The 26656-nt window shown below is 42.4% G+C and overlaps 1 protein-coding gene across 3 annotated transcripts in view; it reads right to left on the reverse strand.

Annotated features, from left to right (window-relative positions):
• SMAD2 (SMAD family member 2) overlaps positions 1 to 23492 on the reverse strand; it is a 50327-nt gene extending 26835 nt beyond the window's left edge. For all 3 annotated transcript variants that reach the window (XM_039733342.1, XM_039733343.1, XM_039733341.1), the window contains exons 1-2: positions 23363 to 23492; positions 12194 to 12483 (exon numbers count right to left, since the gene is read on the reverse strand). In XM_039733342.1, the coding sequence (XP_039589276.1) occupies positions 12194 to 12426 (233 nt within the window). In that variant the 5' untranslated portion in view covers positions 12427 to 12483; positions 23363 to 23492. The remainder of the gene's footprint in view (positions 1 to 12193; positions 12484 to 23362) is intronic.
• Positions 23493 to 26656: the final 3164 nt, after the last annotated feature.

Consider the following 26656-nt stretch of genomic DNA (forward strand, 5'->3'; position numbering starts at 1 on the left):
AAACAAACAAAAACCGCAACAAAACCCAAAGAAAAAAAAAAAAAACAAAAAACAAAACAAAACAAATAAAAAACCCAAAAAACTCACAAACAAAAACTGCAACAAAACCCAAAGAAAAAAAAATAAACTCCACACAACACCACCAACCATAAAGAAAAACCTATTACCATGTGAACCCACAAGCACTGAGGACGTCGATGTTTACGGTTTAAGATGGCATTCTTGAAATGGTAACTTGGAATTCCTACACTGCTTTCATTTGTTACACTATTACATCCAGTAAAGGTTTTCTAACTGCTTCAGTTGCATCTTTAGAAACCTAAACTACTCTATGATAACATCAGGCAGTGGGTTAAGATGACATCCAGTGCATTTTCACAGGTTAATGCTGTATAATTCTTTACAGACCTGAAAACCAGAAATAACCAAGGACAAAGTAGCTGTATATGAAGACCTATCTATCACAATATTGGCTGATATATCCACAACAAATTGTTTTGTTAAAAGCAGACAAATCTCACAGAAGATCTAACTCCCAACAGACATTAAAAAATTACCTTTATCTCAAGTTCCCTAACCACTGTTAGTCACAGTAGGTGTGGTGAAAGCTTTCCCCACAAGCTAACAGGTACAGCTACCAAACAAGGACCAAGTCAAGTAATTTTTCTTGAGGAATCCATCATCCTCCAGGTGGGTGAGTGGCTGATGCTACCACTTGCGTGGGCTGTTTTGCAACTGATAGACAGCTGAGAAAACACGAGATGTTTTGATTAACCTCCTCAAACTACTGTGTATTTGGGGTAGTGAAGAGGAGAGATTAGCCCCACAAGTTACTTGTCCGCAGTTATCAAAAAGTATGTGATCTTGGTATAAAGGTTACTCTTGGAACAACAATTACAGGATCTTTAAATACCTCATTTCAAACTGAACTTTCCTCTGGACAGCCCCTACTCAGAAACCCAAGAAGAAAAACAGAGCTTATATGCTATGAAATGCTCAATGCAGGGAGGCCACCACAATCCGTGCTGCAGCCCAAGCCATGCACACCTGGCACAAAACTGGTGAATCAGAGAATACACTGACCTTGATCCATACCCCAAACAACAGACCATTTTCATGAAAACATTAAAAAAACCAACTATTATATAGCTAAATTATGAGGATTTCCTATAAGGAATTTCAAGTGAAGTTGAAGTTAGAGCCTTAAACAAAACTTTCCCAAGCAACACACTGAGGCTGAGAACTGAACGGTACCTGACATCACCTTTTGACAAAAAAATATGAAGTTATGTCTGACAATGCCTTCACCAATACTGACAGTGCCCATATTTCATGATGAAAAAAAAGAAAACTCACAACTAGCAAGGAAGGCATAAAAAGCCTTGAAGAGCTGCATTATTGAGATAGAATAAATAAATAAAACATTATTTTTAAAATGCACTTTGCATGTTTGCTTAGATACTCTATTACTCCATATGCTTTTCATAAGACAAAAATGAAGAATAGCCAAGGTGCCTCTACACTCCTTAGGCCCAGAAAAGAACATGGGACCCTACAGCAGATACTGTCACCAGAAAATTGGAATATGTAGGAGGCACCTCTAGAATAAGAACCAAAGTTACTTCCTGAGCTTTGCTGACTAGAGCTTAGGCAGAAAGGATGTGTTAAGACCTTGGCCAAGTCCTGAAGTCTTTGACATCTTGCTCACAATCCGCACCCACAACATGCATCTGAAGACCGTGCCCACAAGTGCTCTTGCCTCACATCCAATTGCTTAACAGGTAAAGCACTTTCCCAGGACATCCAACAGGTCCTTTTCCTCACTCCACCTACCAGAAGGCAGCCCTGATCTACCACCACCTGCCCTCTGCTGAGGCGGCAGCTGCCCTGCTCTCTCTTTCTGTCCTATGGCAGCCAAAAAGATAGGAGTTTCAAAGGCTCAGGAATACTAACATTTAAGTTAACAAATGCATGGATTTTGCTGGAAGGAAAGCTGCTTAAATCCTTCTCAGAATGTCTGTGGTTGTTGGCCAAAACTTTGAGGGGCTCCCAGAGGATCAACAAACACATCGGCACTCAACTCCAGTAAAAATGTCTTCCCATCAGCAAAGGGAAGTACAGAATTTTCTTAATGACTGCCATTATCCAGCTTGCACTAGGTAGAGCCCTTCTGTTTTCCTCCTGTATTCATCTAACTGAGACATACAGCGGACAGCAAATTTTTGGGTACTAACTGTGTTTAGACAAGACATCAATCTGCACGACAGGTACATGGGACAAACAGAACATTCAAAATTAAAACGCAAAAGAACCAAAAAAGCATTTTTGTTATTGGTTTTATTTGGAATTCATGTTTATGGACATATGTGAATTCCTTTCCCTGGTACGGCTGTTCCTCCCACTGTAGCAGAAAGGGATATTTATGACATAAAAGAGAGTAAAGAATTTTCAATGAGCTTGGGTGACTGGAGGCTGTGCTGCTGCAGGTTATGCAAACACTGCAAGGCTCAGAAGCCACTCCTGAAACATGTAGCTGGAGTCCATGGGATGAACATTTGAGTAGCATATTAGAGACAAGGCTTTTTCAGCCAAACACGAGTCAAAAACCCTTTCAAATACAACTGTCTGTGCCACAGAGCTGCAAGATTCCACATCAGTTGGTATAAGAATTTCTTCATGTTCAGACCTTCAAAACTACAACACAAGTTGAAATTATTTCAAGTATCAGAGGAACTCAAAGCCTTCCACAAAACTAAGGGGAAGTAAAGACCAGTTCTCAGAGGTAACTCACTAACTGAACTAAACAGTAACTTTGAAATTCTGCATTTAAGCTAAACTGAGTATGCTTCACTTGTACCAGGCTCTTCCCTATCCAGTACTCAAGAAAAGAACAAACCAAACACTGAAAAAGGGGCCTGTTTACCTACAACTATGAGCGAAGATTCTAAGTGAAAATTCTCATCTCTAGTTCTAAGACTTGCTTGTATATTTTGTAATGAAAAGTCACAGTTTGGAGGATCTTTTCTGCACAAACACTGAAGTCAGATTACTGTGCAGCACTTGTTCAAGGGGATTTCCCCAACCTCATTGTTCTTCTGCCAATTTTAAAGCATATGCAGCGAGATGTGAACTTACTCCAGCTCCCAATTGTTCTCTTGTATCCTGCCAGTCGGCTTCAAACAATGCAACATGACAGAAGCCAACGAAAGCTGTTCGTGATGAGACTACGGCATTGTACACAGTAAATTTTAGACGCTCTCCACCAATCAGCAGAGCAACTGAGTCAGAGTAAGTGAAAAAAAAAAGCAGTAAACAAGACATGGGAAATTACTTTTATTAAATTAGCAGGTGTACATTACAACCGGGATTAAATCAGTAGGGAGCCTATTAACCAGCTATTTGTGTTCAAAGCTGCAGCAGTAAAGGAACTGCAGTATCTTGTTTAGCCTATAAATTCCTCCTAGCCTAACAGCCTGAGCAACATATTTGGGAAGTTTTTTCCTGTAAAATTGGGTGGGTTGTCATAAAACATTCACACTAGTAAAAGCAGCACTCAGGTGTTTTGTTACAGTACCAAGAAAACTAAAATGGCTGACTTCTACAGAAGAATACAATGAGGAGAGGAATCTTCACCACACTGAATAGCTGGCCAGCTATAAAGGCATGAATTACCAGAGCAAGACAAGGAATAGTTTAGCACAGACTGGCTAAAGACTGATTCCTTTATTGGAGAAGAAATAACAACTACTTATGAGATAATTTTGGGCTCAGTATTGACAATAAAGCACAGTCAACATTTTTTTTGAGTGACTAATACATCTTCTTAATGGCAGCATGAACTGTCAAGATGCAGGTGTTACTCTTCCTAGTCAGAGCTGTCTACCAGAACCTACTGTACAGGTAAGTAGCTAAAATAAATGCAAGTAGCCTCTGCACCAGTTGGATTCTGACAATTAACTGCATGTTAAAAAGAAAAAAAAAACCAAACTTAAAAAATCAAGCAAGCTGTAGCACTTACTTTAAAACTTATCTTTGATTCAGACTTTTCCTGCTTCTTACCATTAAGGCAATCCTAATGAAGAGCAGCATCAACTTGAACAAAGAACTTCCACAAATCCTAACCACTCACATTTTCACCCCCAAATTTGCTTTCATATCACTGATACCCCAACAGCAAAAAATACTTTAAGCTTATTCTATGAACAATTAATATGCCTTATAGCAGTGAAGGTGGCATTACTACAGTCCTTAAAAAAATATATATATCTCCATTTACAGACAGAAAAATAACAGCAAATTACAAACTTAGGTTACCTGGGAAAAGTCAGGAAATCCAAGGCCAGAATCCTCATTCCCCCAGCCTTTATCCAGAATTCCACTTAGTATATAATGTAATCCTCAAATTCAACATTTCTTCCTTTTGACTCGAGAGACAAGCTCCTTTGAACTATGCAGCATTTTGCTATTTGCTAAGCATTTTTCACATTTGTATTTTTACACACTGACCTAGCTCAAATGACATGCCAATACTCTCTGCTTGGCACACCAACTCTAACAAATTATGTGGGTAAGTCACATGGCTTCCTGAATTGCACGAGCTTAAAACTGGCAGCCCTAAGTACCTTTGTTTAATACTCTAAGACTTCCTTTTTCAGGATGACATCATTGTAAGATGCTGTAACCTGAGCTATGCCCACACTAAAGCTCAACCTCAGCTACAGCAATTCAGTCCTCACCACCAGCCACAGCCGTGCCGCAAAAACAAGTTAACAGTTATGTTTTACTATTTGTAATTAAACCTCACTCAATTACACTTGAACACAATTGCTATCCTTAATTTCAGTAAAAAGTTCATCCCATTCCACCTTCCACTGTCCCAGGCTGCTCCAAGCCCTGTCCAACCTGACCTTGGGCACTTCCAGGGATCCAGGGGCAACTACAGTTTCTGTGGGAAATCTGTGCCAGGGCCTCCCCACCCTCACAGGGAACAATTCCTTCTCAATATCACATCAGACTCTGCCCTCTGGCAGTGGGAAGCCATTCCCTGTGTCCTGTCACTCCAGGCCCCTGTCCAAAGTCCCTCTCATTCAGTCAATTTACAGTATCTGAAGAAGCTCTAAGGTATCCCTGAAGAGAGACTATTCCACTAGGAAGTGGTAGTAGAGGAAAACGAAGCTATTAAGAGAAAAAAATGCATTACCTTGTGTTCATATCAATCCTGCATCCTACTCCACACATGAAATATAGCAACTTCATTAATCTAATAGGAGAAAACTAACAAAATTTGCTTTTAGACTGTAATGTGGGAATTATATTGAAAGGGTTAATACAAGAAGGAAAAACAGTATTTAACATGATAACATTACCAACATTGCCATATTAATCGCTAAACTCTAGTTGAGACATTAAGTTTCAGGGAGCCTTGAAGTCAAACCTCATGTGAATTTTTATTTCCTACTGTATGTTCATGCAGCATCTAAAGGTGTTTTGCAGCCTAGAGTTTGAACATGTCATTTTGCATAATTAGGGCAGCATCCGTTTGTCTATTACCACATCCTTTAGTCTTTTACAGAGAACAATATTTAAGTCCCACCATAATTGTGGGACTGCAGAATAAGGGCAGTTTAATTATCCTGCTACACCTTTACAATGAACACATTCAAAGTATTCACAGCACCAGATATCACAAGGAAGAGCACAAGGTTGTGAAGCAAATCTTGGCCAATACTCCCCAAAACCTCAGCTGTTTCTTGCCATATTTCAAAAAAATATTTCTTTGGCTTTGCTCTAAAGAACTTTTTTATTGAAATTCCAACAAGAGAGAAACAGAAGGGGGTCTGCTTCATCCTCAATAATCCTGTCATAAGAAAAGGGAGTCAGTTTACCACAAATGATTTACAAGAATATTATTCCTGTAATCTCAGCAATAAAAATACTACTTTAGTGAACTTTGAAGCATTGTCTTAAATATCTATACATATTTTTGAAAGCTTAAGATGTTCAGCTATAGTTTACATGCATTTTCATTTACATCCAACTGAACACATCCAGACTGAGAAATACTATGTGGTTGGAGGTTTTAAAATATTTTTCATATCTTAAACTATGACTAAGAATAACTGTCCATCCCCAACTTCAATAGTGAATTATCGCTTCTCTGCTACAAACCATCAGAAAGTGCCAAGCTTTCTTTCTGGGAAAACAGGCTTTACCTCTGTCAGGATTGCAACGATATTTTAGGCTCTGCTATGCCAACCCAAGTGCCTACCACTGTCCTCTTCACTAACTTGCTCACAGCTTAGCAGATGTTGGGAACTCTCCTAGAACAGTTCCCAGAGAAACTTTCCCTGCTCCCCAGTCTAATTGCTGAAATCACCCGTGTCCTATGGGTTTAACCTGAGGAGGAACAAAGGAGTACCTGTACTGCTCTCCTCTGAAGTAACCTATTTTGGGGAAAGACATTAAAGCCTGAAAACAATCTATTCTAGAAGCCACATCAGCTTGACAACTCTGCTCTATTAGTGATCAAAAGCATTCCTAAAACTAGGTTACTGCATGCAGCTATGTGATAACCTTCCTGACAAATATCCCCAAGAAATTCAAGAAAACATGCTAACTGCTAGGTTTGTTTTTTTCAATAAAAACTTTGCTCTTTACACCTAAATTTACTTTTTTACTCAGTTATGTGAAGAAAGAGGCATCAAAAAAGTGTAATTTTAAAAGATTTGTTTTCAAACAGAAGTTCCAAGCCAGCTTCCTCATCTTTGAAAAGGGCATTTCTTTGCCCAGTGTACTCCTGCTGTTAACTCTTGTGTAGACATTGTAATCTGCACCCCTAAGTTCCACGTTCAGAGGATCAGAGTAACCGCTAAAGAGAGCCAACCTCCAGAAAATAATTTCAACATGTGCCATAAGCCATGCCTAGGTCCCTTGTATTATTCACAGTACAGAATGAGGAAAGGGCTTCAGGGCAAGCAACCAAAGGAATAACATTTATATAACAGAGAAAGATAGTTTCTTCAAAGGATTTTAATCGAGTCAAATGGCCTTTGTTTTCATGTTTTCAACAGATTCCGCTCTTTTAAGTATTGAAACATTGCAGAGTACATCAAAAATACAGCAAAGTTAAGATATACTGGATTTATTTCCTGGATACTTTAAGCAAGCCTAAAAGAAGTTGTGTCAATAGCATTATTCACTTGAGCATCAAGAGCAGTCTTTCAGGCTCAGAAGTCACATGGATATTTACTTCACAAAAAAAAAGCCCTAACCAAACAACAACCAAACCCAAAAACACTACAGCCTTCAGATGCAATCAATGCATGCCACTGTGTTTTTACATTTTTTAGGAATGAATAGAATATCAGAATTCTGAATGCAATGCTTAAATAACACCTTTTTTCCCCAGAACAATCTGAGTATGACCAATTCCATGGGAGCAATTAAAAAAATCACCAGCCTTCACTATCGGATGAAGTGAAAGCCATACTTGTATGGCTTTACAATATTTGAAATGTTACTACTTCCTCCTAAAAAACCCAAAGCACCATCAACATTAATGAAGTTGATAAGTAATTCCAACCAATCACTTAATTTGTAACTGTCTGCTTCACATTCCCAACACTCCCTCACAATCATCCACATTCCCAAAACCATGGAACCCTTTGTAGGGTTTTCTCCTTGATTCTGAATGGTACAAAAATTCAGAATTCAGCTCATATTGGAAGCAGAAGCCAGGTGCTTTAGAAATCTAACTAGAGACTGCAAATTCCACAGATCATCTACAGTCTTACTCTCACTCTCTACGTCAAAATTGCGAAGCTGCAAAAAAAAAAAAAAAAAGCCAAGCAAGAACAAGTTTCTAAAAACTGTGGCACAGAGAAGCTCTCCTCACGTTAAACAAGAGGAACAGAGAGCACACGTAGGACCAGATAATACTAAAACTCCAACGGCAAAGCAGGCTGAAAAGCAAGAGCTTGACAATAGTATCAGCCCTTGCTCGGCTCTGGAAGCAGCTGCTGAGTTTCACCTGGGACTTTGAGGCACCTGCCTGGCACCAGCACCCCAGCAGAAAGTCTCTGAACTGCCATTCAGAACGCTGGGTTTTTAAACCTTATCAGCCAAAATTTGTCAGAGTGCTTTCCGTCCATTTTCAACATGGCTCTACTTTTATGATGCAATTTAATAAAAAACAGCAGTAAAAATTACCTACTCTGCAAGAACTAAGGCCGCCAACTAAAGCTGAGATTCAAGCGTTAACTACAGTTCCACATGCACAACTATATGTAGTAACTGTAATATGACTACCACTATTAATGTCAACAAAAATGCTTCCCTTCCCTTAGGTTTTGGTTGTTTTTTTGGTTTGTTGTTTTTCTTTGGTTTTTTGTTTGTTTTTGTTGTTTGTTTTTTGGGGGGATTTTTTTGTTTGTTTTTAGGGAGGGGTTGTTGGGGTTTTTTTGTTTGTTTTTTATGTTTTGGGGTTTTTTTGTTGTTGTTGTTGTTGTTTGTTTGTTTGCTTTTTTGGTGTTTTTGTTTTGGGATTTTTTTTTTTATTTTATATTTCCAATTGTGGAAATAAAGGAACTACAACAGTCCAGGTCTAATTATCCCAAACCTGACCCAACCAAACTCTATTACTAGTTGTACATTATAAAGCACTTTACAAAAGCAACTGTTTTTTGGTCACATTTAAAAGAAGCAGAAATCAGGCACGAAGAATATCTGTACTCTTTTTAAGACAGCTGATTTCACCAGAATACTGGGATGCTGAAACTAGTTGTGTTTTCATACTTTGGATTCCAATTCTCTGTGCTGTTACCACTGAAACAACTTTTAAAATAACAAAGATAAGACTATCAATATGGCAGCTGATTATTCACTACATGGCATGGTTTGTTAAATGCTTGGGTTTCAGCTACCACTAGTTACAAAGCATTTATAGACCGGGTTTTGAGGAACCAGCTCTAGCAGAAGATGCCTCTGCACATGGCCATGGCAGGGGAGCAGGAGGTAGATGATCTTCAAGGTTCCCTTCAACCCAAACTAATCTAAGATTCTGAGATTTGAAAGAATAATCCAGGCTAGGAAGGAAGAAACTGCTCCATTAGAAGAAGGATGCTCACACTGTTTCTCCACTGACTACATCTTCTGCCCATGTCAAAACTACATGAGAGAGCATGAAGACAAGTTCTTAAGTGCCACCAAATTAATTAAGTATTTTAGAAAGGTGAACTCACGTGCCAACATTTCTTTTCAGAATACACAGGGATTATGTGATTAGAATCCCACTGGCTTGCTGGGAGGATTCAGCAAGATAACTACAAATTACTTAGAGGGCTAGTGTCAAAAGGACTTCTGTACTTATTTAGCCTCTGCTCTAGATTACTGACCCACTTATGAAGAGCTAAGCAGTCCTGCTGTGCAATGCCAACACCCACTCCATCTGTTTGCTTCTGCTTTCTCAGAACCTCCATTAGTCCCATAAGAAGTTGTGTTAATTACCACATGAGCAGCTTTTGTGTAGTACACACAGGATCAGCCTCCCTTAGTGTGCAGTCACCTTGACAAACAGCACAGGAGCAGAATAAACCTGATTCAGCACGATTATCAATGACACACAGTAAGAAATGCAGATTTCTGAGTAGGTGATTTAATACAACTTTTGCTCAAGCTGCTTCTCAGTTTTTCGAAAAGTCTGTGGGAGTTTGGACGCTTTAGGTTTCAATGATGAAAAAGTATACTAAAGTTAAACACTGTATCAAACGCCCTGGAAATCTCCCAGGGGACCAGAAACTTGTGAAACTGCAACTGAAACTTTTTTTTAGGGAATAATGCAACAGTGACAAACAGAAGCATGCCACGACAGTTCTCCATATCTACACCAAATTAAAAGGCAGTAGTAAGTAAAACTAAAGCTAGCTAGAAAAACCAACACACAAAAACCCTCCCCGAGCAGAACAACATTTGGAAAGCTAGCCCAGCTGTCACATCAGAACTGCATCTCAGCAGCTTGGCACCACAAACTTCCTGCTGACTAGTAAGGAAAAAAGTTTCAAATTCAGCATTTTATTATTTATCCCTGCTGATCTGCAGATCTTTAAGACATTCATTAAAGTGGGTCTCAAGCAGTGGTTTCATTAACTTACTAAATCCAAGAACAGAATCTCCAAGAAGTCATTACAGTACTGAGTTGACATTTGTTATTTCTTGGGAACTCAGACTACTGCTGTCAAAATGAAGTAATATCAACAATACAAAACCCAGCTATGAAATTAAAAAAATCTGTATGGCACTGCTGGCAGTCCTGCTATCACCCTGCTCCTTAGTGTCAAAACAATTTTTACATTTAAAATTAAACCCTGTATAATAGCCAACACCACCTGATGAACTTCTCCTGGCTTACAACCCAGGAGGAGCAAAATCCAGGTCCAGTTCTTTTTACAGCTGAGTGGAGGACAGAGAACAGCAAGAACTGCTGGTCACAAAATATTTGTATTCCATTTTAAAGAATTATTTATTATGCCCACTTTAGCACAAAAGGTCATGCAAGCATACTCTACGAGTAGACTACAGTCTACTCAAAAATAATGATGTATTAGAATACTGTTTGTATCTCTTAATAAAATTCATTGTAGACACCTATTTTTCTGAAATAGCAATATCTAGTAGTAATAATAATATAATAAATATAATACTACTAATAATAATATAATAAATAGCTCCAGTATCCCTGCAGGAGTGCTCTATAAAATCCAAGAGCTCTAGAACCTAGGTACACATTTTTATATCAAGTGTGTTTAACTTGTGTCATATGAAACAACTTCCAACTAAGCACATCATCTCAGTCTCCGTAAAGACTCGCTAAACACAGGAAGTCATCTCAAGAAATATAAAACCTTACAGGTTTCAGTCTTAGTCTGCTGATAATACACTAAGACAAGAGAGTACTAGTATTTTTTAATCTATTGTCTCCATCTGGCAACAGGAAGAAAGCAGAAGGGAAAACCAGAAACTTTTGGGTATACTCTAGGGAAGAAAACACAAGCAGAGGGCAGCATTAGAAACAAAAGAAGAACAGAAAATAGAAAAATAAGAATTAAAATAGTCATTTACTGAGGGTACACTCATGACTCTTCCAGACAGCTGTGTCAAATCGAAAACAGAATGCCGAAACCATTATCAGATAACAGCTACAACACATCTGATACATGGAATCATTAGTGACACCAGTCAAATCTAGTTTGCGCTATGATTAATACAAAGTTTAAAAGCAGCTAGGAGGAATGCACTAATACAGAAATGAAGTTCATAAACCAGACGCAGTTCCTCTCCCCTATAAATAATTTTAGTGTCAAGTGACTTAAGTGCCCAGAAAAGTGAAATCCTCTAACTTTTTCAGGGAAAAACACACCTGTGAAGTGATTTGATACTTCTGTCACACACAATGAGCTTGCCCGGGCACCCCAGTGGGATTTCAGTGCAACATGAATCAAGAGCAGACTGCATTACACTTACAAACACAACCCTTGCTCTCGCACAGCAGTTGCTATGAATTAAGCTGGGAAAGTCAAAGGGGTAGAATGCAAGTTGTTCATCTAAATCTTTATACATATCAGCAGAGCAATTCTAGAAATGCCCCAAGTTATTAAGCAAAAAGTGTTTTCATTAAACAATATCAATAATTACAGTAAATAAACTGGTCTTCAGACAACCTGCCTCCAAAGATAAAATTTCCCTTCAAAAGGGAGAATGGAGGCAGCTTGTACCATTCAAACTAGCAGATACAACTGAAAATAATTAGATTACTGAAGTGTTGACCAAGGAAAAGCTAGTCTTTTGGTATATTTTAAAGTACAAGTGTTGGCTCAAGCATGCCCTCCTCCCCAGGTATAGACAGGATTATTAAATAAAAGCATAAGGCTACAAACTCAGAGCAGTGTTAAATATCATGAGAATACATACAAACAGGACCCTACACATCAATGAAAATTGAAATGTAACGAAATTGTGACTTCACAAACATGTGATTCCATTATAAGCAAGAACCATATTAATCCAACACAGATTTTAAATAATTTTAAAGAAACAAAAGCATGCAACTGTTTTTTAGTCATTTGTTCACAGAAGGTCTGAGCATCCATTTAGTCATTTCCTAAGTGGCTGTAACAATTTCAAACACAGCAGCACTTACCTTGGTATTGTCACACATTTTGTATTGCAATTCTGAGTGGTAATTGCCTTCTCAAGCTCATCCAGCTGTCCTGTTTTCTTTAGCTTCTTGACCAAGCTTTTCACTGCTTTCTCACACCACTTCTCCTCCTGACCGTTCTGCTCACCACCACCAGCCCCTGCAGTGCCACCAGCGGATTTTTTCCATCCCAGAAGTCTCTTCACAACCGGTGGAGTGAATGGCAATATGGACATGACTTTCACCAGACAGGACACTCAGCAAGCAATGAACTGGAGATTCCTGCCTGATCCCTAAAACCACAAACCGAAACAAGAGACACGTTAGCACTGAGGTTTCACATGAAACAAACACCTGTCTGCCTTAGGACCTTTCACTGCCAAATGCCACAGAATACTGCATCCAAAAAAAAAATTTGAAAATAAAATAAATAAAATAAAAAAAACACTCAGAAGTAGTCTGTATTGCTGTTAGGTACTTCACCAACAAATATCAAGTTTGCTGTAGAATCTTCAACAGCTAACACAGCCCAAGATTACCATTGGAATGGAAAATTCATTTTTTTCTCAAGTCTTTCCTGACTAAAGCAAACTTCAGCAAATACAGAAGGTAACTTAAGTCTAGCTTTGTACCTAGGTTAGCTGGTTTAAGTAATTTATTAATATGTTCCCCAAGGGATTGACAAATTGCATACACATATATGCATGTTCTGCAAATCTCCAAATTAATTTAGCAGGTGAAATTGTGTTTGGAAGGCGATTTAGTCATTAGGGCTTGACAGAAACCTTCCAACAGCCAGCCATTTCACAAACATTTTCCCATATTGTCATGTTTTAAATAACTACCAATTTTTTTTCCATGGAGGGACACCAATTTCAAATTCCCCCTAAGTCTAGTAATAAGCCCATTCCCCTGTAAAATTCAATGGTCTACAGATAATAAATTCTCTCAAATGGCAGTCCTTAAAATCAAGTCTTCCAAAATTCACTAAAGGAACAGTTAAAACCTTAGTTTGTAGGCATCGGGGTAGTAGAACTGTGTTTTCCATTTTAAAAGCCTTTCATTCAGTATAACTACCTGATCAGGATATTAATATAAAATGAAATATTAAAAGGGATGCTGAAACTGGAGCTATGTTTAGCATTCACTGCAATATGCACTTCAAATCATTTAAAAGAGAAATGATAGCCACTTAGAAAAAAGCATCTTGCTTTTGCAGCTTCCATTAGGCTGGGTTTAGGCATTAAAATAAAATACCTGAAATCAACAGGCAGACAGCTGTTAGAAATTGCTCAAGGACATTAATGGTCCTATGGATAGAAGCATAGCTTTGAAGTAAAAAATGATCCTATTTCCAGGCAACAACTGGGTATTTGAACTCCAGAAAGTTCCCGTATTCCCAAGCCGTGTACGTTAGTTCAGTCAGCTGAAAATACCTTGTTTCAGCTAAAAGCTAACACTCCCTTTTGGCTACTTGATTTGAGCTTTGAGGGCAGCTTACGTGCCTCTCCAACCTGTACAGGCACACTCTCCACATCTATCCAAAATATGCCAACTTCATCTTAGTGAAGTCTCCCACCTGCACAACAGCATGATCCGAGGTACTTCAGGCTACAGCATTCATGGCTAATTTATGCCTTGTCACATTTTTGCAGTTTCAGTGAGGGCCAAGTCAACAAACACTAGATTATATTCTACAGGTAATTTAAGTCATAACTTTGCAACTTTCACAAAACAGAACATTCAGTAGGCATGACATTTCAGTTTCAAATAAATTACACCTCCATAAACCAGCTTCTCAGAGCACCCAAAAATATGACTGAAGCAAGCAATGTAGTTTTCTGGGGTCATGGAGACAGAGGTTCTAATTAACAGGGACCCAGATCAACACTGATAATTTTATGCAAGCCATTGAAAATACTTCATCCTAAATCACAGAATCGCTGAGTGGTTTGGGAAGGGACTATTAAAAATTATCTTGTTGCACCTTCTGTCATGGGCAGGGACACCTTCTACTATCCCAGGCTGCTCAGAGCTCCATCCATCCTGGCCTGCCACACTTCCAGGGATGGGGCTGCCACAACTTCTCTGGGCATCCTGTGCCAGCACCAAACCACCTTCAGAGGCAAGAATTTCTTCCTTACACCCAATCCAGATCAACCCTCTCTCAGTTTTAAACTGTTGCACATTTTTTGTATGTAGTAAAAAGATAAAACATTCATTTTCACACAGGACTATAAAGAAATTTCTTTCTTCCAGCAACATTAAATTATTACTGAATTGTCCCAAATAACTCCAACTGCACTTTTGCTGAGCATGGCACTGGAGGCCTGGCTACAGCAAACAAGAAAAATTAAACTGAATAGAGAACATTTTTTAATGAAACACTGACTCGGACACTCAAGGTACAGTATCATAAAGAGTCAAGCCAACACAACAGCTTTTTGCCACAGGAAGCTCAGTTCTCCTTCCTTTCCTTCCTGAGGCATCACCACCTCAGCACCACTGCTAATGCTCTTCCACAAAAATTCAGCTAGGTAAGAGCAAAAACCCATCAATTTTCTGGGGTTTCTGCCAAGATAGTTCTTTCAAGCTAAAAAGCTGCTCACACATGGTACTGATGTACTACAAAGTGATGTCAGATGAATTACAGGAGTGTGGAAAGATAATTCCAGCCCCAGACTTCAACTGCAGCACTAGTGTTGACTGCATAGCTGGAAATGTGCTTAATTTAAACCATTTATTTTGGTGACAAAGTCAAATTAAGCATCCTGATATGTTCTGAACCATTTGAGGGCCTGGCAGTGAGACACATTAGACCCCTAACGAGTACACCAAGCAGCTCCAAAGATGAAACAGACAGGCTTGCAGGGCCGCCACTGGTTGAAGAATCGCACTCCATTTCTAAAGCAGGCAGCAGCAGTCACTGGGAGCTTTATAAAAATCCTTCAGCCTTTGAGCTGTATGTGAGGTCAGTATTGTGTGCTTCAGAAGCACACACAAGAAATTCAGAAAGACTGAACTAAAGGAGACAACCTCCTTGGCTTTTAAGACTTTGTTTCAAAGAGCAGCAATTGGTGGTATAATATCTGAGTACTAAATTCAGTGCTGACAGATGTAGGCAATCAAGTACCACTATCATTGCTGATCCACACAACAGTTCTTATCTTTATCTGAATATTTTCTGTTCTTTAGCTTCAAATTTTACACCTTTCAGTGCTACATAATACTCCTTTGACTGTCAGCCTTATAAAACACAGACTTCAGAAAGGTCTCATTTACCACCAAGGCAGTAAATAGCCTCTTTCTGAGCCTATTCTTCCAGGCCCTCCAAACATTCTCAATGCTTTTATCCAGTTTTTCAGCTTTTTAATACTCCCTGTGATGAGGTACTCAATTTTGCAGTATTCTCTCCCCTAATAATGAAATATAATTTTCTGTATTCTTTGGTGGTTTGTTTTTTCTTTAATAAAGATTTGGCTTTCTGCTTCAAATGCACATTGAGTAACTTAAGTCTTGGAGCACGAAAGAATTTAGAAATTCCATACATTTCATTTGAACTTTCATATTATTTTGACATACTCAGAGGAAAAAAATCTCTTTTCACATTTCCAAATGACTGTAGGCTCAGATCTAACTAATCAGAAATTTCCAGATACCACACTTAATTTTATACAGTTGCCTTACAGATGTGTGCTCATCCAGCTTCTGCGGAAGATGTCAGAAAGCACAAACTGATAAGCTACCTTTACTGATAAGCTGTAAAAAACCCCAAAACACCAAGAGAAACATTTAAAGAGCCCTTTCTAACAATGATTTTTGAGTTTAGCAGCTATTCAACAAAAACACAACATACAGCTGCAGACTAGGGAGTCTGGGAGGCTTAAACTAACTTCTTCCTTCTAGCTACTGTTTTGCCATGTCAGTGATTTGCCAGGAGTTATCAATAAGAATTTCAGCAAGTTATTCCAGTAGTGACCCTGTATCTTTCAAAGGGTGAGCAGAGAGAATGTGACACAAGTAGGACAGGACTTCATTCAGCTTAATACTTCAGCTGATTGTGACGAGTACTTACATGAGAGTATTTCACCCAGCTTAATTTATGAAAAAAAAGCCACTCTGCTCCAAGCCTAGAGAAGATAGTGCAAACTGCAAGGCATGAGTGGGCTGAATTATGCACAATTTGGATAAATGGAGATGTAGCGATGAAAAAGCAGCCATGGATGCACCCAGCCTAGTGCTCCAATGCTCCTAAGGCGGCAGAAGGACATGCCACTCAACCTGGCTGTATTCTGCAGTCCACTCTCCTCATAATCCTTCAGCAATTTAAATTGTTACAAAATTAAAGGCTACATTGCTACTTACTCTCATCAGAAGCAATTTATGGACTTGCTGCCCACAAATCCATCTAACCGCCTTCTGAACATGCCTTCACAACCTCTTGTGGCAGACTGCACTAGTATTTAACTGCCCACTGTTAAAAGAATTACTTCTAGTAATTTAATTTATTCCCTCCCCAGTTTCAGAAAGTCACTCTTGTTCTACCACTGAAAACTTTGCTGAGAATGAAGAACTACTTGCATTCACCTGGTCTGCAAGCTCCAAAACTCTGTACACTTGAACCACATCCCTCCCTCAAATAAGAGGGCTCTCAGCCTCTCATCACAAAGAAACTATCTGAACACACCTCACACAGTTTGGGATGTTTCCCTGGACAGAGGCCAAGCTTGAAAGCTTTACTTCTTCCATTAAATTAATTACAAGTATTTGAAGACACTAAGGACTAATCTAAAGGACCACAGAAAAAAAACTGTATCAGCCTAACGTTATCTTTGCACTTATCTCTTTGGTCATATTATCCTAAAGCTTTCAACATTATAATTTAAACATAAAGTACAAAGAGAGAAATTGACACCCAATGAGGAACTGGAGATATAAGGCAGAGTGCACATGTCTGCTGCAGAACTTCTGTCAGGAGCTCAAATAAATATAAGGATCCCTAGACCTGCATTGGGTTCTACTGTACCCACCCAAATGGTAACAGAAACACCTTGTTTACACCAATGGGTTTAGGAGTCACTGTTAAAGCTCATTTTTGACCAGAAAATCCCATTTCTAGTCATCAATTATAGCTTTTACCTTCAAATGGATACAGTAATAGAAGAAGGTTGATCTCTTAAAGAACAATAATTGCACACACTGCCGCTGCCAACACTTGCCTTTTGGTAAAAACATTCCTTTAGATTTTTGCCTGGTACACATTCTTCATCCACTAAAAAAATAAAACATGTTCTCTTCCCCAAATGCACACAGAACTCCATCTTTACCAATGCTGCAAGAAACATCTCCATATTGTTAAAATGGCCTCAGATTAACTACATACTGAATATGTAACATCTCCTCTCACTTGGAGTGGTTTTTTTTTCGTGATTCCCTTGTCTTTTACAGCCAGCCTCCTCAAAAAACTGAGTACTCACAGCCTTTGCTGTTAAAAGGAGCTCAGATGTGCTTCACCATAACTCACTCTCTGCACCATGACCCCTTTGCTCTCTTCTGCTGAGGCCCAGTATGGCATGGCCTAAATTTGATCTGTTTTTCCTTCCTGTGCACTGCTTCCAATATCCACTACAAGACACCAAGATTCAGGGACTCTGTGGGTAACTGTAGGGAGATTTTCAGAATCCCTTTCCAAGCTCAACTGTAGTTGAACTAGTAGTGCCAAGTCAGCAGTGTGTTCCACAGCAGAAAACTTCCATTTCAGCCCTTTCCATCCCAAGTCCATCTCTGGACTGTGCCTTCAAACTGCGGCTATGGATACTCAAGGGAGCACTCTCTGTTACCCAGAAAGGTACAGAAGTTTCTTTAGATTGCTGGAACACAGAGAGCATGTGCTGTTACTCCCAACAGATTAAGACTGGAAGAGCTACAAATTGCCTAACTTTGGTGGTATTTGTTTCATCTCTGCCCCCGCAGCATATCTCTGCTCCCTGATGCACACATGTTTCTAGAGTTGGTCAAACAGTGTCATAGTTGGCAACTCCTAAAGTCAAAGTTTGAGTCATGTCTACTATTATTCCATTCTACTGTGGTTCTCTGGAACAAGTATTAAATATTAAGCCCATGATCCCAGCAATAACTTAAGCATAAAAGATGAAGAAAACCTTAAGGGCAGCATGCTAGCAGACTAAAACCTTCAAGGGAAATTTTCCTTTCCTGAGTGTCTGGAACATACTATAAACACACTGGTGCTACCAAAAATATCAAGTGATTTCTGGCTAATTTATTCTAAAGCCTTATGCAACATATTTCATATCAGTCTGCTTATTCATCTTAAACTTGAAATAAAGAAATCTGATCTCTCCTGGTTTTACTAGAAGTATTCTGGCTTAGAAGAATTTCATTTGCAATAGTTCTTCTGAAATAAAGAGGACAGAAGTTAAGCTCCTGAGGAAAGAAGATCGAGGAAAATAATTTGTGGTATTTGAGAGAAAGTCTACAAGCTCATTTCCTCCCTATTTTAGTCCCATTTTTGGGATTTTTTTAAGGCAATGTTTTTTTCATTAATCCTGGAATCTGGAAAAGACTCTTTATCAATTTCACCAAGCGCACAATGTGCACCTGAATGCAGTATCAACTTCAAACTAAAACCAAAGCCAGTCTTTCACATTGGAGATAGAATATGCTCTAGCTTAAATCACTCAGTGGAAAGGACAAGAGATGTCTATTGCACCCACCACTCCTCCAAAACTGCCTTTTCAAGATTCCAGAGGGGCTAACTCTTTCATTTCCTATAAAAAGACACCTGGTTTTGTGATATCTTCCTGAAGAGCCATCACCAGAAAAAGTGATATGGTGCTCATTGTCACCTCCTCATACTCAGAGGTCAGAGTAGGGCAGCATTCCCTTACTGGGGTTTGGATGTCAGGGTTTGTTTTGGTTTTTCCTTTGGAAGGGGAGCTCAGCCCCACTGAGTAATGGCCTCAGACTCCAGTTTATGTTTTCAACCAATCAGCCCAGTAGAGGAGGTGGCTCTGGAGAGCTCCCATCCCAGGGAGCTCTGGCCAGCAAGACCAAGGTCCCAGCTCTGTTTTGACACAGGCTGATGAAGTCCAAGGCATGATGCTTGTGACCTTGGAGGGAAGGAGGAGCAAAGGGATTTCTTTCTCTGGGCCAGCTTTCGAGTGAGAAACTGAAACATGCCTATACAGAGACTCAATTTACACATATTTTTAAGTTTACCATGCTCTAATATTGCAATGCATCTTGAAACTCTACATAGCTATTCTCACTGAAAACACAGTTACCTATCATGACTGTATATCTCGCTCACTCCATGAAGTTTGTTTATGAATCAAATGAGAAAACTCAAATTTCTCATAGATAGAACTAAACAAGCATGACATTGATCTTAAAAAAGCTTGGGAAGCTGGATTTTTCTTCAATTACTAAGGGCTACCTCAAATTGTAGCCAATGCAGTAATGAAAAGGTGTACTGCCGTTAAAAAATTAGCACTCCATCTAACACGTGCATTCATGGCATACTAAAATTGCCTGCAACAGGAGACATGAGAAGGAAGAGTTGCTAATTTTATTGACCTTTGATTAAACTACTGGGAGGCCCAATGTATTTTAGCAACTCTCCTAAAACTGCAGAAGAGGAAAATTACCACAACTGTAGCTGGCCAATCCACCTGTCTCTACAAAGACACAAAATTCTTCCACTTATTCAGTGTTATGAACATCAGAGTACTGCTTCTTAAAGCTCAAAGGACATTAACAGCCCCAGAAAAGCAGTGACTGAGCACTCCAAAACACAGCAGTTTAAGCCCTTCTCACCTCATTAATTTTAACTAAAATTTTCCATGTGCAACAGGCAAGTGTCAGCTTCATTATGTTAGAAAATAAATACTCCTGGGCTAAATTTGACAGGAATATTCACAGAGCTGCTATCAGTTACCTAGGTACCTGTTTCAGTTTATAGCTTAGCAGCTCCTCCACTTTGTTAAAGCCCAAACAATTGCATTTAACAATTAGTTAATGCAAGTTCACTTTCAATAGAGGCCTGGAGCTCCTCAGACAAGCCAGCCCCCCACCCCCTAGATAAACAGGGTTCCATTTTGTTATGTATCTGATGTTACTCTCCTATTGCTCCAGGGTTTTAAACCAAGCTCGAGCCCCAGACTAAACTGATGGGAGACTCAGGAGCTCCCCTCTTGCAGTCTCTGCTTGGTCTTCCTTCACACTGTGGCTGTCAAACACATAACCAGAGTAAAAAGTCATCTGGAATGAAGGCTTACTGTTTGCAATGGAGTTTCTGTTACTGGAAGTGCAGAGGAATGTTTAGGAAGGTTTTCTGCAGTAGCCAATTTCTTCTAGCCCAGAGAGTATTGAGCACAGGGCTGCCTGTACTCTCCATTCTGTTACAAAAACCTAATCCCATCGCATGACCTGCAGCAATTCAATTTAACAAATCAACAATTACAAATATTTTGGCAAAGTAAGCTTAGGTATTGTTTGCCTCTCGGCACAGTTCACAACCAGTTTATGGCTTTATGATAAAAGTCATTAAATCCAATCTGAAAAGCAGAATTTACAGCTCACTTAGCAAGTCAGGCCCATAAATGGATGCTTTCAATTACAGGCCATTTACATGCACAACCATTAAGGCAGCACTGAATACATTTGAAAACTCTGGAATACTTTTTATAATAATTTAAACTTTGTGTCCTGTTCTTTATACAAACAAAACTTAGGAATTTGCTTCATTCTCAAGCAGAGCTCAGATTCATTGTTACCCAGAACATACTACAAAGCCTGTTCTCCCAGTACTTTTGTGGGAAAGGGATTAGAGAGATGGAAACAAGGTTTGTTTTTTAAAGTTGCCCTCAGTAGCAGGGAGGGTTTTTTGAGCTCCAATAAACTCAATTATATCAACTGGTGCTCAAGACCTCTGAAAGATCAAGTGGAACAGGAAGATGGAGGAGGACCCAGGGAGAGCCTTTCATTTGGAGATTCACTGTGCAATTCCAGGGTATTTGATTTTGTTGGTGAATCTAGCTGCTGGGTGGAAGGAAACAAGAGAACAGTTCAGAGACCCTTTCTTTAACCTCATTTTTTCAATTGTTTCAATTGTCCTGTCCCTTTTACTGTTAAATAGAACCTCAGGAAAGCCAATGAATCCTTCTCCAAGGTTCTATCACACACATCCAGCCTCTTCAACAAAGAAAACTGGATCTTCGAACACTGACACTCCTTTTGTTGGCTGTCTGTGTGTCTGACCCACACAACTGCAGAGCAACAATCAGCTGCCAGGTTACCCTTTGCAACACTCCAATATGCTGCTCAGCATCTGCTCAGACTCATCTTCAAGTGAAAACCACCTTAAACAAGACCCTCCCCTTCCACTTCTTAAAGGCATTTGTAACTAATGTTATCTTTCATCACGATAGTGCTAAGCAAAGGGGGGAAGGGACTTCACAAACACCTCCTTCACTCACACTCTCATCCCCCCCGAATTCATCGGGGCTTGTAAACGTTAGAAGTCTGAAAGCCGTGCCTCAGAAAGAGCACACAAACAACTCACTCACGCACCAACACCTCGACAAGGCATGAGAAAATCTAAACAAGCACCCTGGCTCTGCTGGCCTCTCACCTCAGCCAGGGGGTGTTTCTTTTCCAGCCTGGAGAGCAGAGCAAGGAACTAATCAGTGCCTCGCTGCAGAGGCCAGCCCCCACAGAAGTCATGTCACGGATATCAGTGTGAAAGCACAGCTCTCCAGGCTGAGAGAACGCTGGGGAAAAGACAAACCTGCTGCTACCTGCGGTCTCCTTGCAAGCTGTCACTACAAACCTTCCGATGGAATCCAACCCCTTCACACCCCTGGAGTGGGACAGCACGAGCCCCACACACAGGCTGCAGGGTTTCGGAGACACTCGCTTTGGCCAACCCAGTAAACAAAGTTTTTCCCTAATGCCATCCCACTGGGAAGCGCCTGAAAAGAGCACAACGCACGTGCTGGGTTTTTCTCAGTCGGAAGCTGTGACGGACAGCCCAAGAGACACAAGACCAGCCTGCAGCCTGAATCCCAGCTGTTCAACAGCTCTCCACAATCACCACAAGAGCTCTTCACTCATTCACACGCTTTCCTCCCTTCTTTTATTTCCCCAGAGTGAGCACTAAAAGACCACGCTGTATTGCACTTCTCTTCCCCTCCACTCTCCACAAAATGAAAAAAAAAAAAAAAAACCAAAAAAAAAGGAGAAAAACCCAAAACCCTACAAACAGGAACTCCACAACTCTGCAGCAGCAACACCAACCACTTGCCCTTATCACGACACAGCTTCCCCCGTGCACTTATGGAGACAGATGAGACACGACCAGGTTGTGTTTGTTTACAAACAACACCCAGGCAAGGAGCTGCCACAGCTCCTCTGGGCAGCCTGTGCCAGCGCCCCACTACCCTCGCAGGGAGGAATTTCTCCCCGTATCCCACCCACCCCTGCCCTCTGACAACACACGGGTTGCTGCAGCACTAAAGGCGTGAATAAAACCAGCAATCTCGATTCCTGCCTCACGTGGGCTGTGTGTATTTTACACCCTGCAGACAAGCAGAGGGGACGGACAAAAGGGCGAGGCGAGGCCTCGCAATCCCAAACACAAACTCCCAGCTCCTCGCCCCACACCGCTCCTAACTTTCCCCTCCAAAACTCCGGGGAGTTTCGCACGCCCAGCCCTGGCTGCACGTCCAGCAGGCACACAGGGCTGCCCTGGGCAGCACCAAGAGCCGGACGCCACGATCCCCGCCGCTCCCTTCCAGCTCGGGATATTCCGCGGACCCCTGCAAGGAAAACACACCGGGGCACGGAGGCAGGGAGCGGGGGAGAGAAGGAGCGGCACAACTTCTTTATTCCTCCCTCCCCTCACCCACACACACACACACACACACGGGCGGCACAGCGCGGCCCTCCCACCACAGCCCGCGGGTAACGCCGGCGGCAGCGGGATAACCTAAAGCCCGGGTCCTACCACAACAAAAAGGGCGAGGGCGTGAGGGAGGCGCCCCCGGCCCCGCCGGGACCAGGCCCGGACGGTTCCTCACGGCCCGCGCAGCGCCGGCGGAGCGACCCTGCCCACGGGGCAGGACCCTGCGGCCGGCACCCCCCAGCACCCACCGGGAGCCACCAGGATCCGCCGAGAGCCACCGCTCCTTCCCCTCCTTCTTCCTCCTCTCCCCTTCCTTATCCTCCTCCGGCTCCCCGAGTGCTCTGCGGCCGCCGCCTCTTCCCTCAGCGTTACCTCCTCTGAGGGCCCGCCCCCCCGCGCCGCCCCGCCCCCGCCGCTGGGCGGGGAGCCCGCCCATTGGCCGTCTTTATCTTCTCTTTACGGAGCCGCACTACGATTGGTCAAAAGGTATAATTGGCAGTTCGGATCGCCAATGGAGCGCCCTCAGCGTTAAAAAAAAGACAAGGGAAGGGGAGTGGAAGAAACAGGCGTGAGGCGAGGGGAGGCGGGTCGAGGTCGCGGCGCTGATTGGTGGGGCGGGCTGTCAGTCACAGCGCGCGCGCCCGCCGCGGGAGGCTGAGCGGGGCTCGCCGGAGGTTCGGCTGAGCTGCGGCCGCGCAGCCGCAGTGCGGCGCCTCCGCTCCGTATCCTTCCGCGCGGTGAGAGAGCCGCGAAAGAGTGCATCGATTCCCGGCGGGAATTGCCGCTGGATCCCGGCTGGGGTCTGCAAGGGTGGGCAGGGACACCTGGCTTCCACCGGAAATAGCGTGACACCACGGCCAGGGCAGCGACCGCCCCCCTGTGCTGGCCCTGCTGAGGCACCTCCAGTGCTGGGACAGCTCTGGGCCCTCAGCACAAGAGAGACACTGAGGGGCTGGAGCGTGTCCAGGGCAGGGAACGGGGCTGGGAAGGGGCTGGAGCCCCAGGAGAGGCTGAGGGAGCTGGGAAGGGGCTGAGCCTGGAGCAAAGGAGGCTCAGGGGGGACCTTGTGGCTCTGCACAGCTCCTGCCAGGAGGGGACAGCCGGGGGGGTCGGGCTGTGCTCCAGGGAACAGGGACAGGAGGAGAGGGAACGGCCTCAGGTGAAGCTGAGGTTGGATATTGGGAAATTTCCTTCATGGAAAGGGTTATCCAGCCCTGGCACAGCTGCCCAGAGTGGAGTTTCCATCCCTGTAGGGATTTGAAAGCCATGTGGATGTGGCACTTGGGGACATTGGTCAGTGTTGGCCTTGGCAGTGCTGGTGTCACGGGTGGGCTCCCTGGTCGTGGAGGGCTTCTCCAGCCTAAAGGATTTTGTGGTTGTAAATGGATTCAAACTGCCCACAGCTCCGTGTCCCATGTGGGGGTCCCGAGGTGTGACACGGACACAAGGGAGCCCTGGAGCCTGCCCAGCCTCCCTCTGTGCCTGCGCCCCAAACTCAGGAACTCGTAACACAGCGGGCTCCTTCAATATGTTGGAGGGTTTTTTAGCTGCTGTCTTCAATAGTCTCTGCAAAGCTTTAACCTTATGTTGAGGTAGTGATGAAAGGTAACCAAACTCCTGTGCCCCAGCAGAGGTCCAGGATCACCATAAGGGAATCAGAGCCTGTTTGGGGATCCATCTGTGAAACCCTGGCTGTGCCTGTTTGGGGATCCATCTGTGAAACCCGTGGCTGTTGTGCCCCTCGAGACCCTTGTTGTGATGCCCAGCAGGTTCCCTGGGGCTGCTCAGCCTGGAAAAGAGAAGTTTCTGTGGAGATGTCCCAGCACCTTCCAGTATCCAGAAGGGCCCACACAGAAGCCAGAGAGGGACTCTGTGTCAGGAGCTGCAGTGACAGGACAAGGGGGAATGGGTAGAAATTGAAAGAGGGGATCTTTAGGCTAGATCTTAGAAAGAAATTCTTTGATGAGGGTGGAGAGACACTGGGACAGGTTGCCCAAGGAGGTCGTGCCTGCTCCAGCCATGGAAGTGCTCACAGCCAGGTAGGATGAAGCTTGAGGTAACTTGTATTGTGGAAGGTGGCCCTGCACATGGCAGTGGGGGTCAGATGAACTCTAAGGTTACTTCCAAACCCTTAACATACTATGATTCCACAAGTGGGAAGCCACAAGGTGGTAGTTTAGTGGGGTTTTTTGGGGTGAGAAGGTAAATTCTAGTTTCTGTGGAGATGTCCCAGCACCTTCCAGTATCCAGAAGGGCCCACACGGAAGCCAGAGAGGGACTCTGTGTCAGGAACTGCAGTGACAGGACAAGGGGGAATGGGTAGAAATTGAAAGAGGGGATCTTTAGGCTAGATCTTAGAAAGAAATTCTTTGATGAGGGTGGAGAGACACTGGGACAGGTTGCCCAAGGAGGTCGTGCCTGCTCCAGCCATGGAAGTGCTCACAGCCAGGTAGGATGAAGCTTGAGGTAACTTGTATTGTGGAAGGTGGCCCTGCACATGGCAGTGGGGGTCAGATGAACTCTAAGGTTACTTCCAAACCCTTAACATACTATGATTCCACAAGTGGGAAGCCACAAGGTGGTAGTTTAGTGGGGTTTTTTGGGGTGAGAAGGTAAATTCTGGATTTGCTGTAGGTCTGTTGGAGATCCTCTGTTTTTTGTTGTTTTTTTTTTTTGCTTTGGCCTTTTTGATACTTTACTATATATCATATATCTCCACTTCCTTTACACCTGAGGTCACATCTCCCTAACATAGCAGTTGTCTCTCCAGGGTCATGCTTGTCTTCTAGACTGAGAGGGTTTCTGCACTCAGGGATGTGGGTGTTGTGATTCAGTGTCTTGGGCACAGGTCCCATCTCAACAGGGTTGATATTCCCAGGACAAGGTGAGACACCTCACAGTATTTAGCCCTTCTACAGAATGTAGAGTCACAGAAATCTCCCTCTTGCCTGTTCCGTGCCTGGATTTTCCCAGCTTGAGGCAGACGTGCAGCTTAATTTTTTGGTAGCGTTTTCAGCCAGTTCCAAACGTTTGAGATTCAAGCTGGTCATGAAATTAGCAGCAAAGTGAAATGGAGAAGATCCCCTCTGCAGACAAAGCAGAGCATCTGAGAGATTGCCATCATGTTTTTGAAAGGTGAGGTGTTGCACTCATGTCGTGCCTGGAAACTCACACAGACTCTTCAGGCAGCTCTGCACTTGCTTTGTGGAGGTTTCACTGCATCCAGAGAGAATTTTATTTTTATGAAGAGTAATTTAATTAAACTCAGTTTTCATATGGATTTGCGTCAGACATTCCCTTCACCTCTCCTCTGCAACAGATTCATGGCTCCCTCTCCTCATATCTCCAAGGCTGATACATCCAAATCTCCCTTCTGTGTCCCCAACCTACTTGTGTTGGCCTTCTGTCTGGAGCAGCACACGCTGTGCCTGGTTCAGGGATGTGTGTGCTCTGGCTGGCCAGCTGCCTGCCCCTTATCTGCTGCCAGGGAAGCCAAGCAGTGCTGATAAGGGCTGAGCTCTGCTGCCTCTCTCCCATGCAGA

Source organism: Passer montanus, unplaced genomic scaffold (assembly GCF_014805655.1).
Source record: "Passer montanus isolate IOZ18808 unplaced genomic scaffold, ASM1480565v1 scaffold86, whole genome shotgun sequence".
Taxonomy (NCBI): domain Eukaryota; kingdom Metazoa; phylum Chordata; class Aves; order Passeriformes; family Passeridae; genus Passer; species Passer montanus.